Source organism: Phyllobates terribilis, unplaced genomic scaffold (genome assembly GCF_046119375.1).
Source record: "Phyllobates terribilis strain yellow unplaced genomic scaffold, ASM4611937v1 Scaffold_1__5_contigs__length_1240528914, whole genome shotgun sequence".
Taxonomy (NCBI): Eukaryota; Metazoa; Chordata; class Amphibia; order Anura; family Dendrobatidae; genus Phyllobates; species Phyllobates terribilis.
In genome coordinates, this window is record NW_027362761.1 from 1152920664 (window position 1) to 1152940792 (window position 20129).

Consider the following 20129-nt stretch of genomic DNA (forward strand, 5'->3'; position numbering starts at 1 on the left):
CTTGTTAAGCTACTGCGACCTCCACGTCTCTTCCAAGGGGCATTAAAACTGTCTTGTTAAGCTACTGCGACCTCCACGACTCTTCCAACGGGCATTGCATTTCCTCCTAATTTTAGTCAGCTTTTGCTTTTCAATGCATAGGCGAACACTAAGGGAGACCCACTCCCCAATAATGGGTAGAAGGTTTTTAGTATGCTGTAATCCACGTCTGTTTCAAGGGGCATTGCAGTTCCTCATAATTTTTGGAAAGCCTTCCATTCACTGCTTAGGCCAACAGTGCACAGGAGACCCAGTTTCTATAAATGGAAAAACTGGTTTAGTTAAGGCCCTCTGACCTCCATGTCACTTCCAAGGGGCATTGGAGTGCCTCTAAATTTTTGGTAGACATTGCACTCACTGTATGCCCTATAACTGTGTAGCCAAACCGCTCCTTTTGGTACAGAAACATATCCTACAAGACATGTGTGGTTGACTGGCCTGATATTGATGTGAATGGTCCCTGTTCCTCCTGCTCTTTCTCCTTTGCCACCACCTCATCCATCATTTATCACCTGAAGCTTTGTTTTAACGAGAGTCATAGAACTGGGATAGTAGCAGGAAAACATCCAGCAATCCTCGGAGGAGGTAGGATATGCATCAAAACGCTGACCACCTCAGGCCTAGCCGCTACTACATACATGCGCTTGCATTCCAAAGAAAAAAAAGCAGATGTTAACTTCTATCATCATCATGCTCCTCACCTTGGCACTCTCAACTCCCCTGATGGAGAAGCCAGGGCCCACCGGAGGAGTCTGGTTCTCTGGTGGGCTTGTCCAATGCTGCCCTAAAGCAGGCCAGGCTAAGAAAAGTGTGTGGGAAGGTAACAGGAGAAATAGGGGCGGCTGGGGACCGTTTATGGACACCCGGCCACCCCCAGGTGGCTGGGGACCGTGTGTGGACACCCGGCCACGGGGCAGCTGGGGACCGAGTATGGACACCTGGCCGCCCCCTGGAGGCTGGGGACCGAGCGTGGACACCTGGCCGCCAGGCGGCTGGGGACTGAGTATGGATACCTCGCTGCCGAAGCAGCCATGAGGTAGTGGCCAGCTTCGGCCTCCTCCAAACTAAAAGGCCCCATTTCAAGTGAAAGCTAGCTGTATGGTATTGCAGCCTGGGGTTGGGTGGGTGGTTGGTTGACTGCATATTTGCACTTGCATTGCAAGGAATGGGGGGGGTACAATTGAACACTGCCCTGGGACAAGGACTTGCACGGGGATAGTTGCAAGTCTGCATCTTCTGATGCGGCAAGGATCACTTATGATGGGCACACTTTTAGGCAGTGACCTGGGTGTCAGAGATGCTTCCAGGGGTCTTCCCCATGCTGTACCCATGTCTTTTCAGCACTGTATGCATGTGTCACACAGCACATGGCCAGATAAGATTGTAAAATGTTAAAATGACATTTCCCGGTGAATGCATTTGTCACGGTTGAAAGCAATACAAAAGTGCAAAAACGCATAAAAAATGCTACTTGTGAACATAGCCCAAGGTGTGGAGGAGTATTTTTTTTTTTGTTATTTATTTTACCTTATACACAAGTCTTTACCCTGGAAAGGAACTTCCTTAACATATTTCACAGGAAAGCAGTTTCAGTTTCGTTTTTGAACGTTTTATTGTGAGCCCCTAAAAGTGGCTTAATACCTCTGACCACATTGTTGACAGCAGTGACCTGGGGGTCAGAAATGCTTCCTGGGGAGATCCCCATGCTGTCCCCAAGTCATTTGAGTACTGTTACTATTGTTTTGGGCACTAGTTAGGCTTTTAAAAGACTGCCGGGGGTGCTGCCGCAAAAATGCTCGGGTCTCCCATAGACTAACATTGGGCTCGTTGCTCGGGTCGAGCACCCGAGTATCACGGTGAGCTCGGCCCGAGCTTCGAGCACCCGAGCATTTTAGTGCTAGCTCAACACTACTGCTTACGAGTGTCCACCTCCTGCAGGTATACATTCCCGAACATGATGCACGTCAGAGCGCATGTTCGCTTTCCCGGCACCATTATAGTCTATAGCCTCTTAAGAGGATACATCCAAATCCCATTTTATGGAGAGGTTTGGACGTATGCCCCGAGGGGACCACCAAGTGTGTCCCTAAATGCAAGAAATAGAGGCAGCATGGTGGCTCAGTGGTTAGCACTGCAGCCTTGCAGCGCTATGGTCCTGGATTCAAATCCCACCAAGGACAACATCTGTAAGGAGTTTGTATGTTCTCCCCGTGTTTGCGTGGATTTCCTCCGGCTTCCTTCCACACTCCAAAGACATACTGATCGGGAATGTAGATTGTGAGCCCAATGGGGACAACGATGATAATGTATGTAAAGCGCTGTAGGATATGTTGGCGCTATATAAAAATAAACATTATTATTATTATTATTAATGTGAAAGCACCCTAACACTGGAGGTCGGTAAAGTTAGACTGAAGGGAGACTGAAGGGAACCAAGGAAGAAATAGTTAGTGATGGGCGAGCACTAAAATGCTCGGGTGCTCGATGCTCAGGTCGAGCACATTGGAAAACTCGGGTGCTCGACCCGAGCAACGAGCCGAATGTAAGTCTATGGGAAACTCGAGCATTCTTCAGGCTGCTCCCCCTGGCGGTCAGCAGAGGGCCTAAAAATTGCCCAAATCGATGGGAACAGTGCTCAAATGACATGGGAACAGCATGGGGAAGACCCCTGGAAGCATTTCTGACTCCCAGGTCACTTCTGTCAACAACATTGTCAGAGGTATTACGCCACTTTTATGGACTCACAATAAAACATACAAAAAACGAAACCAAAATGGATTTTCCTGGGAAATATGTTAAGGAACATCCTTTCCAGGGTAATAACTTGTATATAAAGTAAAATAAATAACAAAAAACAAAAATACTCTTCCACACCTTGGACTATGTTCACACTTAGCGTTTTTGATGCATTTTTGCACTTTTGCATTGGTTTCAACTGTGACAAATGTATTCACCAGGAAATGTCATTTAACATTTTACAACCTTACCTAGCCATGTGGTGTGTGAGGTATCATCAGACACATCGTGTTTCATTTATGAAGGAAGGACTCTGAAAGTCATAAAGCCTATTTTTATAGGGCCATGAGATGGCCTTTACTATTCTTAAAGGGCCAGCAGTTGGCCCTCACTATTCTTAGAGAGCCATCAGCCGGCTATGTTTTATTGTTCCCATTACTAAAGAGTGGGTCTCCTATACTGTTATTGCATATGCAGTGAGTGGCAGGGCTGCCAAAAATTTGGATGCACCCCAATACCACTTTGAAAATTTGGATGCACCCCAATACTCCTTTGAAGAGACTTAGAGGAGGGCTTCCTGAAAACAATGTTCCCATTATTAGGAAGTGGGTCTCCCATTGTGTTTGCCTATGCATTGAATGCAAGGGTTGCCAAAAATTTGGAGGCAGTTCAATGCCCCTTGGAAGAGACGTGAAGGTCAGAGGGCCTCCTGAAAACAATGTTCCCATTATTAGGAAGTGGGTCTCCCATTGTGTTTGCCTATGCAGTGAATGCAAGGGTTGCCAAAAATTTGGAGGTACTCCAATGTCCCTTGGAAGAGACGCAGAGGGCCTCTTGAAAAACCGTTCCCATTATTAGGAAGAGGGTCTCCCATAGTGTTGGCCTATGAAGTGAATGCAAGGGCTGACAAAAATTGGGAGGCACTCCAATGCCCCTTGGAAGAGACGTGGAGGAGGGCCTCATAAAAAATTTTCCCATTTGAAAGGAGCGGGTCTCCTATACTTGTAATGCCCATGCACTAAGTGTATGGGCTGACAAACATTTACCCCTGGGGGTATACATGAACATACTGTATAAAAAATTTTTTTTACGGGCATCATAAACACTCTTTAAAAAAATTATGTGGGTGTTGCATCATGGACCACGGTCACCCTGGTGATATGGTGGTGGAGGATGATGAGAAGGAAAAGGACAAGAGCAAATAGCCAAAATCAGGAAGTGCATACCCATGTGTGTGTGTGAAAAGGTGCATGGAAATACACCTCCCAAGAAAAGACACTGGATTTGAGTTTATGTTACGCTGCTATCATTCGGTGGTGTTGAGAAGTCTGGCCCAATCCAGCCCTTGTTCATTTTTATAAGAGTCAGCCTGTCAGCATTTTCAGTTGACAGGCGGATGCGCTTATCAGTTATAATTCCACTAGCGGCACTAAAAACCCGCTCTGATAAAACGCTAGCGGCAGGGCAGTCCAGGAACTCCAAGATGTAGAAAGACAGTTCATTCCACGTATCCAGCTTGAATACCCAATAATTATAAGTCACAGAGGAATCACGGAGGACGTTGGTACGGTCGGCAAGGTACTCCCTCAGCATCTTCCCAAACTTTGCACTCCTTGTGAGAGTACCCCGCGCCTCAGGGCCTGTGCGATGGGAGGGGCTGAGAAAATTCTCCCGTAACTTTGACAGTGTTCCCCTGCCTCTGCTGGATTGAAGTTGTGTCTCTCTCGCCTGTACTCCTTGGTTGTCCAACGAACTGTGCCCTCTGCTGCCAGCGTTTTCAGATGGGAATTTTTTTAATAGTTCCGCAACAAGGGCCTTCTGGTACTGCCCCATTTTTGTAGACCTGTCCGCCTCAGGAATAAGAGATATAAAGTTCTCCTTGTAGCGTGGGTCTAGAAGTGTTACCAACCAGTAATGACTATCACCCAAAATTTTGAGAATGCGAGGGTCATGGGAAAGGCAGCGTAACATAAAGTCAGCCATGCGTGCCAGACTGCTGACAGGCAAGACTTCCGTGTCTTCACCAAGAGGTCGACTGACCATGCTCTCCTCCTCCTCCTCTCTGTCCTCAGGCCATCCACGCTGAACCGACAGTATGGCAGTTGTGCAGATAGTACCGTCTGTTGCGCATGAAATTAGCTCCTGTTCTTCCTCCTCCTCTTTCTCATTGTCACCCAATCCACGTTGGTATGAGATGAGGCTGGGCTGTGTGTAATCTCACTGTATGGTTCCTTGCTCCATTTCATCATGCTCCACCTGCAATGCATCCTCTTTGATTGTGAGCAGAGAGCGCTTCAGAAGACAGAGAAGCGGGATGGTGACGCTAATTATGGTGTCATCACCGCTCACCATCTTGGTGGAGTCCTCAAAGTTTTGGAGGATGGTACACATGTCTGACATCCATGTCCACTCCTGAGGTCTTATGTGTAGAGTCTGAACTGAATACCGACGGCCTTGTTGATGCTGGTACTCAACAACTGCCCTCTTCTGCTCACAAATCCTTCTAAAAATCTGCAGTGTAGAGTCCAACGCGTGGGGATAACACACACCAGTCTGTGAGCCGGAAGCTGCAATCGCTGCTGAAACACGGCGAAGGGTGGCGGAAGATGTAGGTGACTTTCTAAAATGGGCACACAGGCAGCGTACTTTGACAAGATCCGGCAGCCCCGGGTAGGATTTGAGAAGCCACTGAACCATGAGGTTAAGCACATGGGCCAGGCATGGTACGTATGTGAGCTCGCCTCGCCTCCAGAGCCGCCACCTGGTTCTGGCCATTGTCACACACGACCATGCCTGGCTGTAGGTTCAGCAGTGTGAGCCAAATATCTGCCTGCTCTTTCAGAGCTGTCCACAACTCTTCAGCATTGTGCAGTTTGTCACCTAACCATATTAGCTTCAGCACAGCCTGTTGCTGCTTGGCCGACGCATTGCTGCAGTGCTTCCAGCTTGTGACTGATGTGGTCATTTTGGAGATGGAGGTTGAAGTGGAGGAGGAGGCTGAGGAGGATGAGTTGCAGGAGCTGTAGACTGTGGGGGCAACCCTGATTGACCTAGGGCTCGCAATCCTTGGCGTGGGGAGGACATGTTCCGTCCCAAGGTCCAACTGGGTCCCAGCTTCCACTATGTTAAACCAGTGTGCCGTCAGGGAGATGTACCCTCCCTGTCCACAAGCACTTGTCCACATGTCCGTGGTTAGGTAGACTTTCCTGGCAACCTCGTTGTTGAGGGCACGGCTAATGTTTTGGGACACGTGCTTGTGTAATGTGGGGATGGCACACCGGGAGAAATAGTGGCGACTGGGGACTGAGTGCCAAGGGATGGCCACCATGAGGTTGTGGAATGCTTCCGTCTCCACCAGCCTAAAAGGCAACATTTTGAGCGCAAGCATTCGTGAAATGTGGGAATTTAGTAGTGTGGCCTGTGGGGCGTTGGCTGTGTAATTGCACTTGCGTTCCAAGGACTGGGTATGGACAACTGTACGCTGCGGTAGGACAAGGACGTGGACATGCTTCCTGATGCTTCTACTTGAGAGTGTGCAGTGACAGGTGCAGGGCACGAGGCATCTTCGCATGCACCATGGACAAGGGATTGGCTTGCATGCATAACAGCGGAAAAAGCAGTGGTGCCACCCGCAGGCACTGTTCCTAGTCCCTAGGGTTCGGCCCACGAAGTCGGGTGCTTTGCTGCCATGTGCCTGATCATGCTGGTGGTGGTCAGGCTGGTCGTTTTGCCACCCCTGCTGATGCTGGCCTGGCAGGTGGTGCAAATGGCCTTTTTCGGGTTATCGGCAGAGTCTTTAAAAATCAATCAGACTCAGGAAGACCTAACAGTTGTACTGGCAACTTCCATTGTGTTGGTGTTACGGGGAACGGTTGCCTGCCTTCTGTCTGCTGTCAGCACACTGCTTCTCCCTGCCTGTTGGGGTGCTCTTCCTCCCTCCCCGTGTGTGCTGCCGTCCTTCCTCTGCATGTCCTCCTGCCAGGTTGGGTCACTTACTATATCATCCACCACCTCGTCTTCCACTTCTGCACCCTGGTCCTCCTCCTGACTTTCTGGCAATTGTATCTCATCATAGTCCACCTCTTGTGACACTTTCCCACCGTGACCTTCGTGTGACCGTGGCTGCTTAAATATTTGGGCATCGCTACATGCGATCTCCTCTTGCCCCGCTTCAAGTAGACCGGGCGAGAGGCCCGAATCTATAAATGGAAAAATGAACAGCTCTTCGGAGTGTCGAAGTGTGGGATTAGTTGTCTCCGGGCACTCGGCATGGTGGGAGGAAGGAGGATCAGGGTGAGGAATATGCAGTCCAGATTCACGGCTACTGAGACTTGACCGAGTGGAAGACAGGGTGGTGGTGGCAAAGTGACTGGAAGCATTATCCGCTATCAAACCAGCAACCTTTTGATACTGCTCTGGGTTCAATAGTGGTGTTCTGCGGTCCCCTAGGAATTGGGACAGGAAGGTCGGGCGAGAAGATGTGGGTGTTTGTTGTGGCACAATTTCAGCTTGCCCACGGCCTCGGCCTCTGCATGCACCGTCACCATCACGTCCAGTTCCCTGTCCCTTGCCATGCACCTTGCCCATTTTATATGTAGGGCAAGATGTTCCACGTTCACTACAAATGGCTGAATTTGGAGCGAAGTTATATGAAATCCTTGTGACGGATAAATCTCAGTTTTAAATACCTGGCCTGTAAGTAACTATTTTGAAAAGCAAGCCGGTGTCAAAAACTTTGCTGACACATTGAAAATAAATTAGAATGGAGGCCAGAAATGGCTGAATTTACAGAAAACGTATTTGTGATCCGTGTGACGGACAAACCACAGTTTTAAATAGCTGGATTTTTAGCGCTGTAGTATGGAAAGGACCTGGCTATATTCTGCAGTGCCAACAAGCAAATTGCTCAGAAAAAATGTATTCTCTGGATTACTTTTTAAGCAAATAATAAGGATTAAGATCCCAACAAAATTATTCGTGGCCCCTGAGACCTGGGCCTTTGTCTAGAAATGTCTAACAGCAGCAGAAGGCAGAACTGGAATGGAGCCTCTTGTGCTATATGCACTGCAGTCTGCTATATACACTGCCTGCCTGATATCTCTACAGATGGATTCGTCCTCAGAAGGACTGTTTGTTGAGATGGATATGTGTAATGTACTTGTTTTCTCCCTACAATACCTAATACACAAGCAAATCTCTCCCTAGCTCAGCAGCACCTCTCCCTACACTGCCTGATTGCGGAGCAGACTGATGAGCACAGCGGCGCCAGGTATGATATAGACCAGATGACGCTGTGCGGCCAGCCAATCACTGTAATGCCACAACCAACATGGCTGCGGCATTACAGTGAGTGGCAAGCAATTCCTGCATGTTGATTAGCGCTCTAAAGAGCGCCAAACATGCAGGGAGGGGACCCAAGCATCCGCCCGAGCATCTTGCAAGTACTCGGCGAGCTCCGAGCATCCCGAGTACGGAGATCCTCGGGCGAGTACCAAGTACTTGCGAGTATGCTCACTCATCACTAGAAATAGTATATGAGCAGCAGGGGAGTGGTAAGTTCAGTATTACTCCTTTTGTTAGTTTAGATCATTGTAAGTTTCTTGGATGGTTGCTGGTTTCTTTTTTTATTCTAAACCTAATTTACATCAGTTTAATGTAGTAAATGGATTATTGACCATTTAACCCCTTTACCTCCTAGGGTGGTTTGCACATTAATGACCAGGCAAATTTTTACAATTCTGACCAGTGTCACTTTATGAGGTAATATCTTTGGAACGCTTCAACGGATCCCACTGATTCTGAGAATGTTTTTTCGTGACATATTGTACTTCATGATAGTGGTAAAATGTATTCGATATGACTTGCGTTTATTTGTGAAAAAAAACGGAAATTTGGAGAAAATTTAGAAAATGTTGCAATTTTCACACTTTGAATTTTAATGCTCTTAAATCAGAGAGATATGTCACACAAATAGTTAATAAATAACATTTCTCACATGTCTACTTTACATCAGCACAATTTTGTAACCAATTTTTTTTTTAGTTAGGAAGTTATAAGAGTTAAAAGTTGACCAGCAATTTCTCATTTTTCCAACAACATTTTTTTAGGGACCACATCACATTTGAAGTGACTCTGAGGGGCCTATATGACAGAAAATACCCCAAAGTGACACCATTCTAAAAACTGCACCCCCCAGGTGCTCAAAACCACATTCAAGAAGTTTATTAACCCATCAGGTGCTTCACAGGAATTTTTGAAAAGTGGAAGAAAAAAATGAACATTTAACTTTTTTCACAAAAATGTTTCTTTAGACCCCAATTTTTTTCTTTTTGCAAGGGTAACAGGAAAAAATGGACATCAAAATTTGTTGTGCAATTTCTGTTGAGCACGTCGATACCCCATATGTGGGGGAAAACCACTGTTTGGGCGCATGGCAGGGTTTGGAAGGGAAAGAGTGCCAATTGACTTTTTGAATGTAAAATTTGCTTGAATAATTAGCGGACACCATGTTGCATTTGAAGAGCCTCTGATGTGCCTAAACAGTGGAAACCCCCCACAAGTGACACCATTTTGTAAACTAGACCCCTCAGGGAACTTATCTAGATGTGTGATGAGCACCCTGAGCACCCTGAGCCTCCAGGTGGTTCACAGAAGTTTATAACATTGAGCCGTAAATATAAAATTTTCACATTTTTCTCACAAAAATGTTTTTCAGCCCCCAATTTTGCATTTTCATAAGGGTAACAGGAGAAATTGCACAACAAATGGTATGGCGCAATTTCTCCTGAGTAAGCCGATACCCCATATGTGAGAGAAAACCATTGTTTGGGCATACAGCAGGGTTCGGAAGTGAAGGAGCGCCATTTGACTTTTTGAAAGTAAAATTTGTTTGAATAATTAGCGGACGCCATGTCGCATTTGGAGAGCCCCTGATGTGCCTAAACAGTGTAAACCCCCCACAAGTGACACCAGTTTGGAAACTAGACCACTCAGGGAACTTATCTAGATGTGTAGTGAGCACCCTGAACCCCCAGGTGCTTCACAGAAGTTTGTAACATGGAGCTGTGAAAATAAAAAAAAACTTTTTCCATAAAAATGATGTTTTAGCCCCAAATTTTTTATTTCACAATAGTAAGAGGAGAAAATGGACCCCAAAACTTTAATGCAATTTCTTGTGAGTACACCGATACCCCATATGCAGGGAAAATATAGTGTTTGGGTGCATGGCAGGGTTCAGAAGGGAAGGAGCACTATGTGGCTTTTGAACACAAAATTGGCTGGAATTGAGATTCGGATGCCATATCACGTTTGGAGAGCCCCCTGATGTACCTAAATAGTGGAAACCTCCCACAAATGACCCCATTTTGGAAACTAGACACTTCAAGGATTTTATCAAGGGGTATAGTGAACATTTTGAACCGAGATGTACGACATAGAAATTGATAACATTAGGTCATCATATTGAATAAGTTGTCATTAGTCTTGAGCGCAAGTGGTCGCTACTTGAGCTTGCATCGGGTGCTCAGGTATGCACCATGTATCGCGGGTGCTCGAGTGACATGCTTGAGTTCCCGCCCCGCATGTTTCATGGTTGTTAGACACCCCGAACAAAATATGCGAGGATCACTCATGCATGGCAGGCAATCCCCGCGAGGTTTTTTTGGCCATGAAGCATATGGAGTGGAGACTCGAGCATGTCACTTGAGCACCCGCGATACTCGGTGCATACCCAAGCACCCGATGCAAACTCAAGTAGCGAGCACTTGCGCTCAACACTAGTCTCCATATCGTCATTTTTTTTTCTTTACTTTTGAAAAAATCCCAACCCCAACACAACCCTAGCACAACCCTACCCCTAGCACAACCCTAACCCTAGTGTAACCCTAACCCTAGCACAACCCTAACCCTAGCATAACCCTAACCCTAGCACAACGCCAACCCTAGCACACCCTAACCGTAGCACAATTCTAGCCCTAGCACAACCCTAACCCTAGCATAATCCTAACCCTAGCACAACCCTAACCCCCAGAACAACCCTAACCCTAGCACAACCCTAACCCTAGAGTTTATTTCTTACGTCTTTCCTCGTGCGGTATAAGTGATTAGACGACTTTATTCTTTGGGTCGGTGCGATTACAGCGATGCTAGATTTATATCGGGTTTTTATGAGTCACAACTGTCATACACTAAAAGACGCTTTTTTTTGCAAAGACTAGTTTTTGCATCTCCATATTTTGAGAACTATAATTTTTCCATATTTCGGCCGACAGAGTCATTTGATGGCTTGTCTTTTGCGGGACGAGTTGATGTTTTTATTGGTGCCATTTTGAGGCACGTGACATTTTTTGATCGCTTTCTATTCCAATTTTTGGGAGGCTGAATAAACAAAAAAATTCAAGATTTTTTTTTTATGCCGTTCCGCGTGTGGTAAAATTGATAAGGCAGCTTTATTCTTCGGGTCAGTGTGTTTACAGCAGTACCACATTTATATTTTTTTATGTTTTGGTGCTTTTACACAATAAAACCAATTTTATAGAAAAAATATTTTTTTTTAAATCGCTTTATTCTGAGAGCTATAACTTCTGTAAGAGCTATAACAGCCTGTGTGCGGGTGAAATCGCCAGGGCGTACTAATACGTATCTGGCCCATAAGGGCCAGGGCACAGATACGTATTAGTATGCCTTAGGCCAGAAAGAGGTTGAAGGGGTTGTCCACTACTCAGACAACCCCTTTTCAATCCCTATGTTTCAATATAGTAAAATAATAACACCTACACTCACCTCCCATGCCGGCACCATTCCAGAGGTTTCAGCTCTGAGTCTCCCGGGGATCGCAGTGGCCTGATGTAAAAATTATATGGAATTGAACAACAGAGCTCTGTACACTGTTTAGTGACCGTTCCCGGGTACATTAAGGGGTGGACTGGCAGAGCACACAGCATTAAGGCATAACCTCTCCACCCAACCTGATTTGGAGACTGTGGTCCTTTCCTTGAGATGGAGGAATTGCAGAAGAAGGATAATTCCCTTCTAAGACATCCTTGGATAAGGATTTTTAAATCCTATTAAAAAGACTTTTTATACATAAAATGGATAATATATCGAAATAATGAATGGTTTAATACCTCTGACTGATCTTGTCTCCTTCAAATTAGATTTTTGCATCTGTAAAGGAAACTGAAAGATAATAATATAATAGTAAAGTAGACCTGCAGTCAAACAATACTTATAGGTAGTGGCTTTCATAACATTTCAGTTTCTTCAGTGATGTTTTTTTTTAACTTTACTTAAAGGGTTATTCCTATCTTCATAGAGGAGTTTAGTCAGATAGCACTTGTAAATACAAGCAATTTTTCATTTTACTGTTTGTTAACATTTTCATCAGTTTCTGAGATATTAACACTTTCTTTCTTTCGTTTACAGTTCGTTGCCTTGGAGACCGACCATAGATTCTAGACAGCAGAACACACAATGCTTACATACTTTTTCTGTTAAGCTTGTACCTGACCAGGATCACTGAAGCACGCTTTAGCCTACTAATCCCGGCCAGCTTTCAGTGGTGGTCGGTTTCCTAGTCCACAAATTGTGAAGAAAAGTGTTAATATCTCAAGACCGGCTGCAAATTTTCTTTGTAAATACCAGCAAAAGAAATACAAGCACTATCCAGCAATACACATTAATGAAGATGGGAATAACCCTCTGGATGGAAGAAAATGAAAATGAAAACGATCTATTGTTTCAATTAGTTGTTATAGTTCATTTTTTTTAATTATCCCAAAAAAAATCCAAATCTTGCAATTATCCACTAAGACTAATACTAGATTCACACTTCCTGTCCTGCAAAGACAACTTTTCAGCAGTCTCATGTTCATCACAGGCAGGAATTACAATGAAATGTGATACCTCCATATACAGTAGATAACACAGAATCCACCATTTACAATTTGACAGCTCACATCCTTCCCCTCTCCGCACAATGACGTTTACCCAGATGAATAAATGTACCGTTGCCACAAGCCTTATGTAAACTCGCCTCAATAAATTAATTCATGGAGTTTCGTTTTAAAATCAAAGCAAATTATAAATAAAGGAGTTTTTCCATGACTTGTTTATTACCCATTCAAAGCACAAAACACATCAAGTGTAGCTCAGCCCTGCCTAGTAGTGTAGCTCAGCTCTGCTTAGTATTGTTGCTCAGCTCTGCCTAGTATTGTAGCTCAGCTCTGCCTAGTATTGTAGCTTAGCTCTGCCTAGTATTGTAGCTCAGCTCTGCCTAGTATTGTAGCTCAGCTCCGCCTAGTATTGTACCTCAGCTCTGCCTAGTATTGTAGCTCAACTCTGCCTAGTATTGTAGCTCAGCTCCGCCTAGTATTGTAGCTCAGCTCTGCCTAGTATTGTAGCTCAGCTCTGCTTAGTATTGTAGCTCAGCTCTGCTTAGTATTGTAGCTCAGCTCTGCCTAGTATTGAAGCTTAGCTCTGCCTAGTATTGTAGCTCAGCTCTGCCTAGTATTGTTGCTCAACTCCGCCTAGTATTGTACCTCAGCTCTGCCTAGTATTGTAGCTCAGCTCTGCCTAGTATTGTAGCTCAGCTCTGCCTAGTATTGTAGCTCAGCTCTGCTTAGTATTGTAGCTCAGCTCTGCCTAGTATTGTAGCTCAGCTCTGCCTAGTATTGTAGCTCAGCTGTGCCTAGTATTGTAGCTCAGCTCTGCCTAGTAATGTAGCTCAGCTCTGCTTAGTATTGTAGCTCAGCTCTGCCTAGTATTGTAGCTCAGCTCTGCCTAGTATTGTCGCTCAGCTCTGCTTAGTATTGTAGCTCAGCTCCGCCTAGTATTGTAGCTCAGCTCTGCCTAGTATTGTAGCTCAGCTCTGCCTAGTATTGTAGCTCAGCTCTGCCTAGTATTGTAGCTCAGCTCTGCTTAGTATTGTAGCTCAGCTCTCTAGTATTGTAGCTCAGCTGTGCCTAGTATTGTAGCTCAGCTCTGCCTCGTATTGTAGCTCAGCTCTGCCTAGTATTTAAGCTCAGCTCTGCCTAGTATTGTAGCTCAGCTCTGCTTAGTATTGTAGCTCAGCTCTCTAGTATTGTAGCTCAGCTGTGCCTAGTATTGTAGCTCAGCTCTGCCTAGTATTGTAGCTCAGCTCTGCTTAGTATTGTAGCTCAGCTCTCTAGTATTGTAGCTCAGCTCTGCTTAGTATTGTAGCTCAGTTCCATTCACGTTCTTAGGACTGAGATGCAATAAAGGCACGGCATCTTTTGAACAAGCAAGTACTCCTTCAACAATGAAGGGACTGTTGCTGTTCTCATTCTAAGGATTGATTAAGAGTTGGGCCTCAATAAAACTTTGGTGGCCTTTTCTAATGATATGTTTTAAATGGATTTTCCAGAAATTGCCTAACATAATATTGGCATCTTTGTTACCTGTGGTCTTGCAGCTATTGTACTTCTAGAATTCTGATGGACAGATGGACTTAATTGCAGGCTGTTAAAAGTCTGGTTATTCATTTCTGTACGGAAACATCTTTTATCTGGAACATGAAAATAATGTATCAAATGTATTAGATAAAATTGTAAAAATGGGGGCATCTATCTATCTATGGAGCCCAATTCTCAGGGCCACAGTAAGACCCCCAATAATAAGTAAACTATTCCCTATTATATGGATAGTGGACATCAATCAATTTTGGAAATACCCCTTTGAAATTATGTGAAAAGTTGTACCAAACCGCAATTTTGTTTTGGACAGAGTGCCAATCTTTTGTCTCTATGGAAAATAGGCAACTTTTAGGTAATAATTGGCCACTACTAGGTATTGGAGATTGGCTTTGGTTTATGATGGAGTCAGGAGGAATAGTGGTCAGCGTATAGAACTGAAAGCAATCTAAAGTGTATGGTCATCATATTTCTGCTGTCTTTGTAATCATGTATTACACTTTCCCTCATTACATAACTTTCATCAATATTTTGCATTACAGCTCTATGTATTTTTATTTTAAAGGGGCTGTCCATTTTATCATTATTATATCACATGTGTTGGGGACATGATTTTTTGGCATTACTAATATATAAATATTCCATGTTCTCCTCCTGTTCTTGTTTGTGCCACCTTACTTTCAGACTGCACAGCTCTTCTGTTCTCAGCATGACTGCTGATAGAGGAGCATGTGACCACTCCTGTCCAACAGGCCCCTCCAATCAAAAAACAGCTTTTATTTGAGCAGTGTTTTTCAATTGGAGGAGGCTGATGGACAGTTCTAGTCACATGATCCTCCATCACCTGCCATTGAGAGATCAGGAAAGCTGTGCACTCTGCGAGGAAGGAGGAGAAACTGTAATACTCATATATTAGTAATGTCACAAATTTATGTCCAAAAAACTGCCATACAGTTTATAGCTTTTGTAAATTTAATTTTATGGTGCACACATAACCCAAAGATGCATCTGACTCAAAGTCAGCCCAAAGAGGCATGCCTTTTTAGGACCTTTCTCTGGATTTTTTATTTTACGCTGAGGTCCTCCTCCAACTACCGCAACTTCACTGATTTTAGAACGGCTTTACTTTTTCCTCTATGTCCCTCCATTCCAAAATTATGCCTCCCAGCAATAAAGGTGCAAATTTTCCCTTCAACCAACTGGGCATATACCAATGAACCTCTGTGGGCTCAGCTGTGTTTTGATTGGAGGAGAAAAGGCAAATGCCCACAGAGAAGTTGTTGGGTCTACGCCTAGTTGGCTTTAGGAAAAATTATCAATATTATTTTTGGAGGAGGGGGCATAACTTGGGAATAGAGGGGCACAGAAGAAAAAGAAAAACTGTTCCCGAATCAGTGGAGAAGCGACAATTGGAGAAGGTGCCCAGTTTAAGGCCAAGGTCACATGAGCGTAAATCAGATCGAATATGTTAATGACACTCCGATATATCCAAGTGTCATTTTAGTGTGATCCAAATCTCTCGGAGGAGAGAATCATAGCACAGGTGAGGAGAAGATGGAAAACATAATTTCTCCATCTTCTCCATTGTCTGTGACAGCAGAAATCAGACTGCACACGGATGACATCCAAGTGCAGTCCAATGGTTTGCATGCATCCATAGACTTTAATGGGTGAGTGACTTCCAATTTCTGAGTAAAATCACGGCATGATACAATTCTTTGCTCAGACAGATTCAGTCTGAGAAAAATAATCAGCCACCACCACTGCCCCATTAAAGAAGATTGGTCCGAGTGCTATCCGACAAAACATTGGATAGCACTCGTCCATGTATACGCTCGTGTGAGAGAGCCCTAAATTTTTAAAAAATCCAGTAAAAGGTCCTCTCTTGGCGTGCCTTACTACAGAAGAATTTTGGTTCAACATTGGGTTAAGAGACTCCAGTCTTGATAAATTCCCTCCATTCTCTTTTATGCTGGGTCCTACATGACAAAAAGGGAAACGGAAATGAATAAAGGTACAAACGTATAACTATTGAAAAATATCATAGTGTCAAGTATTTTTATTACAGACTGTGATACTTACAGATTGAGATACTTACCAGCATATTCTGATGTGCTATTAGATTTAGAAATGTGCACAGCACTAAAGGGTAATTCTCTGTCACCATCAATAAACTCGTAACTTTCTGAGTCTTCATCCTTTGTAAAAAAAAACTATAATGTGAGTGGACTTTTTCAAGACTATTAAATATTGAAACAAAGGCATATTTATAATAAAATAATAATAATAAAAAAAGACAAAGCATATAAGGTAACAATAAAAAAAGGCTTGTCACCAGCAGACTAGTCGGTCACTGCTATGCTGTGTCCAGTGTTTCCGACCAGAGCGACTAGTTAAAATGTGATTGAAAGCTTTTGTATTGTTGTATTATATCACATTCATGCGTCAGGAAACAGAAACATAGAAGCACAGAAGGGTAGAGTTGGAAGGGACCTTCAGGGTAATAGTGTCCAACCCCCCGCTCAATGTAGGATTCACTAAACCATCTCAGACAGATGTCTGCCCAGCCTCTGTTTGAAGACTTCCATTGAAGGAGAACTCACCACCTCTCGTGGCCTCCTGTTCCACTCATTGATCATCCTCACTGTCAAAACATTTTTTACTAATATCTAATCTGTATCGTCTCCTTTTCAGTTTCATCCCATTGCTTCTAGTCTTTCTTTGTGCAACTGAAAATAAAACTGATCCTTCTACAATGTGACAGCCCTACAGATATTTGTAGACAGCTATTAAGTCTCCTCTCAGTTTTTTTTTTGCAAGCTAAAATAGTGATATTAAACTGCAGATATGGGATTAATCTGCAGTTTAATAGCGTTCAGAAGCTGCCCGACACCCGCACTTTCCGCCCGGCTACCAGGAGGAAATCAACTTTATTATCTGGCTTTCAGTCATATAGTCACGGCTGGCATAGGTTCAGTGTATTGTGACAGGTAGCTGAAACTGCACCCTCGGCACTGACTGACAACCAACCCAGCAGTGCATCAGTACAGAGCCGGCTGTCAGTCAGTGCTGGGGTGTGGTTACAGCCGTCATTCACTATGTACTCAGCTGTGACTAAAGCCACACCGGCCACACCTCAATGACTGAAAGCTGGTGGCTGCCAGGAAGAATAAAATATTTTCCTCCCGGCAGCCAGGTTTTCAGTGCGGCAGCCACACAGCTTTAGAACGCTATTAAGCTGCAGATTGAGTGCATTTTTCACAGGTTTCCAGGTCTCCAATCAGTTTATTTTTAACTTTTTTTTTTACATTTGATTGCTTGTTTTATATACTGCAATACAAGGGTATTGCAGAATAGAATCCTAATCACTGTCTCCTATGAAGCCTAACCTCTGGCTGGGCTTCAAAGAAGTATACAAGCACTAGTAAGGCAGCAATGGGGGCCTTCAGGAAGCCTCCTGGCTGCCATGCAACCCATTGGCAACTTGCGATCATGTCATGGGGAAAATGATGGGTGTCCAGAATGGACGCCCAGGCAGAATCGCTTTGCTTAACCACTTAGTGACCACCAATACGTTTTTTTTTTACTGATATATTACTGAGATATAAGAGAATAGCAGCCTCCAACAGGTGACAATCCAACAGCTGTCAGCTGTACACTACATTTAACACCCTGCTGCATCAGCCCCATGATTGGTGAAGGCACCAGCCATGGCCGCTTAACCCCTTAGATGCTGTTGTCAATAGTGACAATGGCACAATGGCATCTAGACAGTTAACAGCATGAGGTTCTATCGGTTGGGTTGGCAATCCAAGGAATGGCCTTAAGGTCTGCCATCTATAGTGACCTGCACAGATATTAGCAACATTGTAGTGATAAAAATACATTTTTCATCCTGTCATGCCACTTTACATTAAAACCTGAAAAGCATCTGAAGGGTTAATAAACTACCTGACAAAATTTTTGAATATGTTGAGGGGTGCTGTTTTTAAAATGGAATCACTTTGTTCTTTTTTTTTTAATATAGGAATATAGGTCCCCCAAAGTTACTTCAAAACTTAAACGGTCCCTAAAAAATACATTTAGTAAATTTCCTTGTAAAAAATAAAAAATTGCTGCTAAAATTTTAAACTTTCTAACATCCTAACGAAATAAAAGAACATTTTATTTATCCCCAACACATCAGACTCTCGCCTACCGTGGAAACCTTCAAAAGGAACCTGAAGACCCACCTCTTCCAACAACCTGCAGTAACCACCGCTCCACCATACCGCTGCACGACCAGCTCTCCCCTCACCTACTGTTTCCTCACCCATCCCTTGTAGATTGTGATCCTCAGGATCCTCTCTCTTCCTGTACCAGTCCGTGACTTGTATTATTCATGATTATTGTATTTGTTTCTGTTATGTATATCCCTTTTCACATGTAAAGCGCCATGAAATAAATGGCGCTATAATAATAAATATTAATAATAATTTTACTAATGGTGCTGATGTAAGGCAGACATGAGATACATGTTTATTAACTTTTTTTGTGTGGTCTGACCGTCTGGATTAAATGTTTAAACACTCAAAGTTTGAAAGTTGCTCATTTTTTTAAGCTTTTGTCAAAAGTCTTATACTTTAATAACTAAATGCAAAATATAATGACCTAAATTTACCACCAACATAAGGTATAATAACTATTTAAAATCAGTGTAACCTGTTGAAATATTTCAGAGTTATTGCCAAATAAAGTTACACGTCGGATTTGAAAAATTTGGCCTGATCACTAAGGGATTAAATGCTGCTGTGAGTGATTGACAAGGGTTAAGGGGTTAACAGCAGCATTCGGAGCTTGCACAGATCCCTGCTGTTAGAGGCAGATGCCGGCTGTGTAATACATGGTAAGAAACTCTCATAGATGGCCATAGAGGAGCTGTATAAAAGTACCAACTTTTAAGTGATTAATTTTAACAACTCCGTTGTTATGGGGCAGTGTGAAAGTTAACGCTAATTTTCTTGGGATGCGGTTTTGTGCAACTTTGGAAAAGTTTTCTAAATTAACCAGTTTACAGAGAGGAGTAAAAAAAATATTTGTAACTTTGGATTCTTATGTTGGAAGTAAAGTTGAGCAAAAAGATTCACAAGACCCCGGTCCTACATCCACATCCATTCTTTATGGCAGCCAAACAAAGGTTAGCTTAAACTTCCTTGGCTGACACTCGAATGCTAGCGTCCTGGCCACCTTCCCCTGTGATTAAGTAATTATCACCTTTCTATCTTTTATGTAACAGAAGTTGTATACAACATTTTTTTCATTCTTCCTCATTATATTCTGTATCCTCAGTTATCTCCTCCTTCCACACGTACAATACAATTATTTCTTATCTATGATGGCAGACGTCGGAACTGCTGACATTGCTCCGCATCCCAGTTAGTTGTAGTAATATCTGATATGAATAAATATAAGCAGGTCCAGACACGCCAGTACTGAGGCAGCAGATTGCCCTGAAGTTACGGAGCAGCTTACTATAGGGCTGGATTGTTCTAAATTATTCAGGGCTCATTTAACACGTGATGAGATAATGTTGAGTCTGCAAGAAGAAAGCTCTCAGCTCTTCATTTTCAAGTGTTTGGATGAAGCTCTTATCTTCTCTTCTAGGCCATGAATTCTCCTGCGGGTCAAGAACATAGGCCGGCTTTTTATTTATATAGTACTGGCTCAGTAATGTTTCAGTATCATACTGTTTGCAGTAATCTAGAGGAATATAATCAAAATTTGTTCCAAAATCTGGAAATGTGCTTATATTATTAAAGTCAAAGACCTATGAATGAAATCTATACAAGATAGTATGTGAAAGTGTATGTTTAATGTTGTGAAGATCAGGGGACTAGTGCAGGAGCAGAATTGTCATTTAGGCAACCGGGCACTGCCCAACAGCCA

At 43.6% G+C, this 20129-nt stretch overlaps 1 protein-coding gene and 1 long non-coding RNA gene across 2 annotated transcripts in view; one reads left to right on the plus strand and one right to left on the minus strand.

The window, feature by feature from the left end:
• The window catches only part of LOC141162440 (uncharacterized), a 119874-nt gene extending 107414 nt beyond the window's left edge, over positions 1-12460 (plus strand). The window contains exon 4 of the long non-coding RNA XR_012250779.1: positions 12199-12460. This is a non-coding gene — a long non-coding RNA (uncharacterized lncRNA). The remainder of the gene's footprint in view (positions 1-12198) is intronic.
• CLNK (cytokine dependent hematopoietic cell linker) overlaps positions 1-20129 on the minus strand; it is a 256280-nt gene that overhangs the window by 153064 nt on the left and 83087 nt on the right. The window contains exons 4-6 of the mRNA XM_073648560.1: positions 16303-16402; positions 14193-14299; positions 11901-11952 (exon numbers count right to left, since the gene is read on the minus strand). Of these exons, the coding sequence (XP_073504661.1) occupies positions 11901-11952; positions 14193-14299; positions 16303-16402 (259 nt within the window). The remainder of the gene's footprint in view (positions 1-11900; positions 11953-14192; positions 14300-16302; positions 16403-20129) is intronic.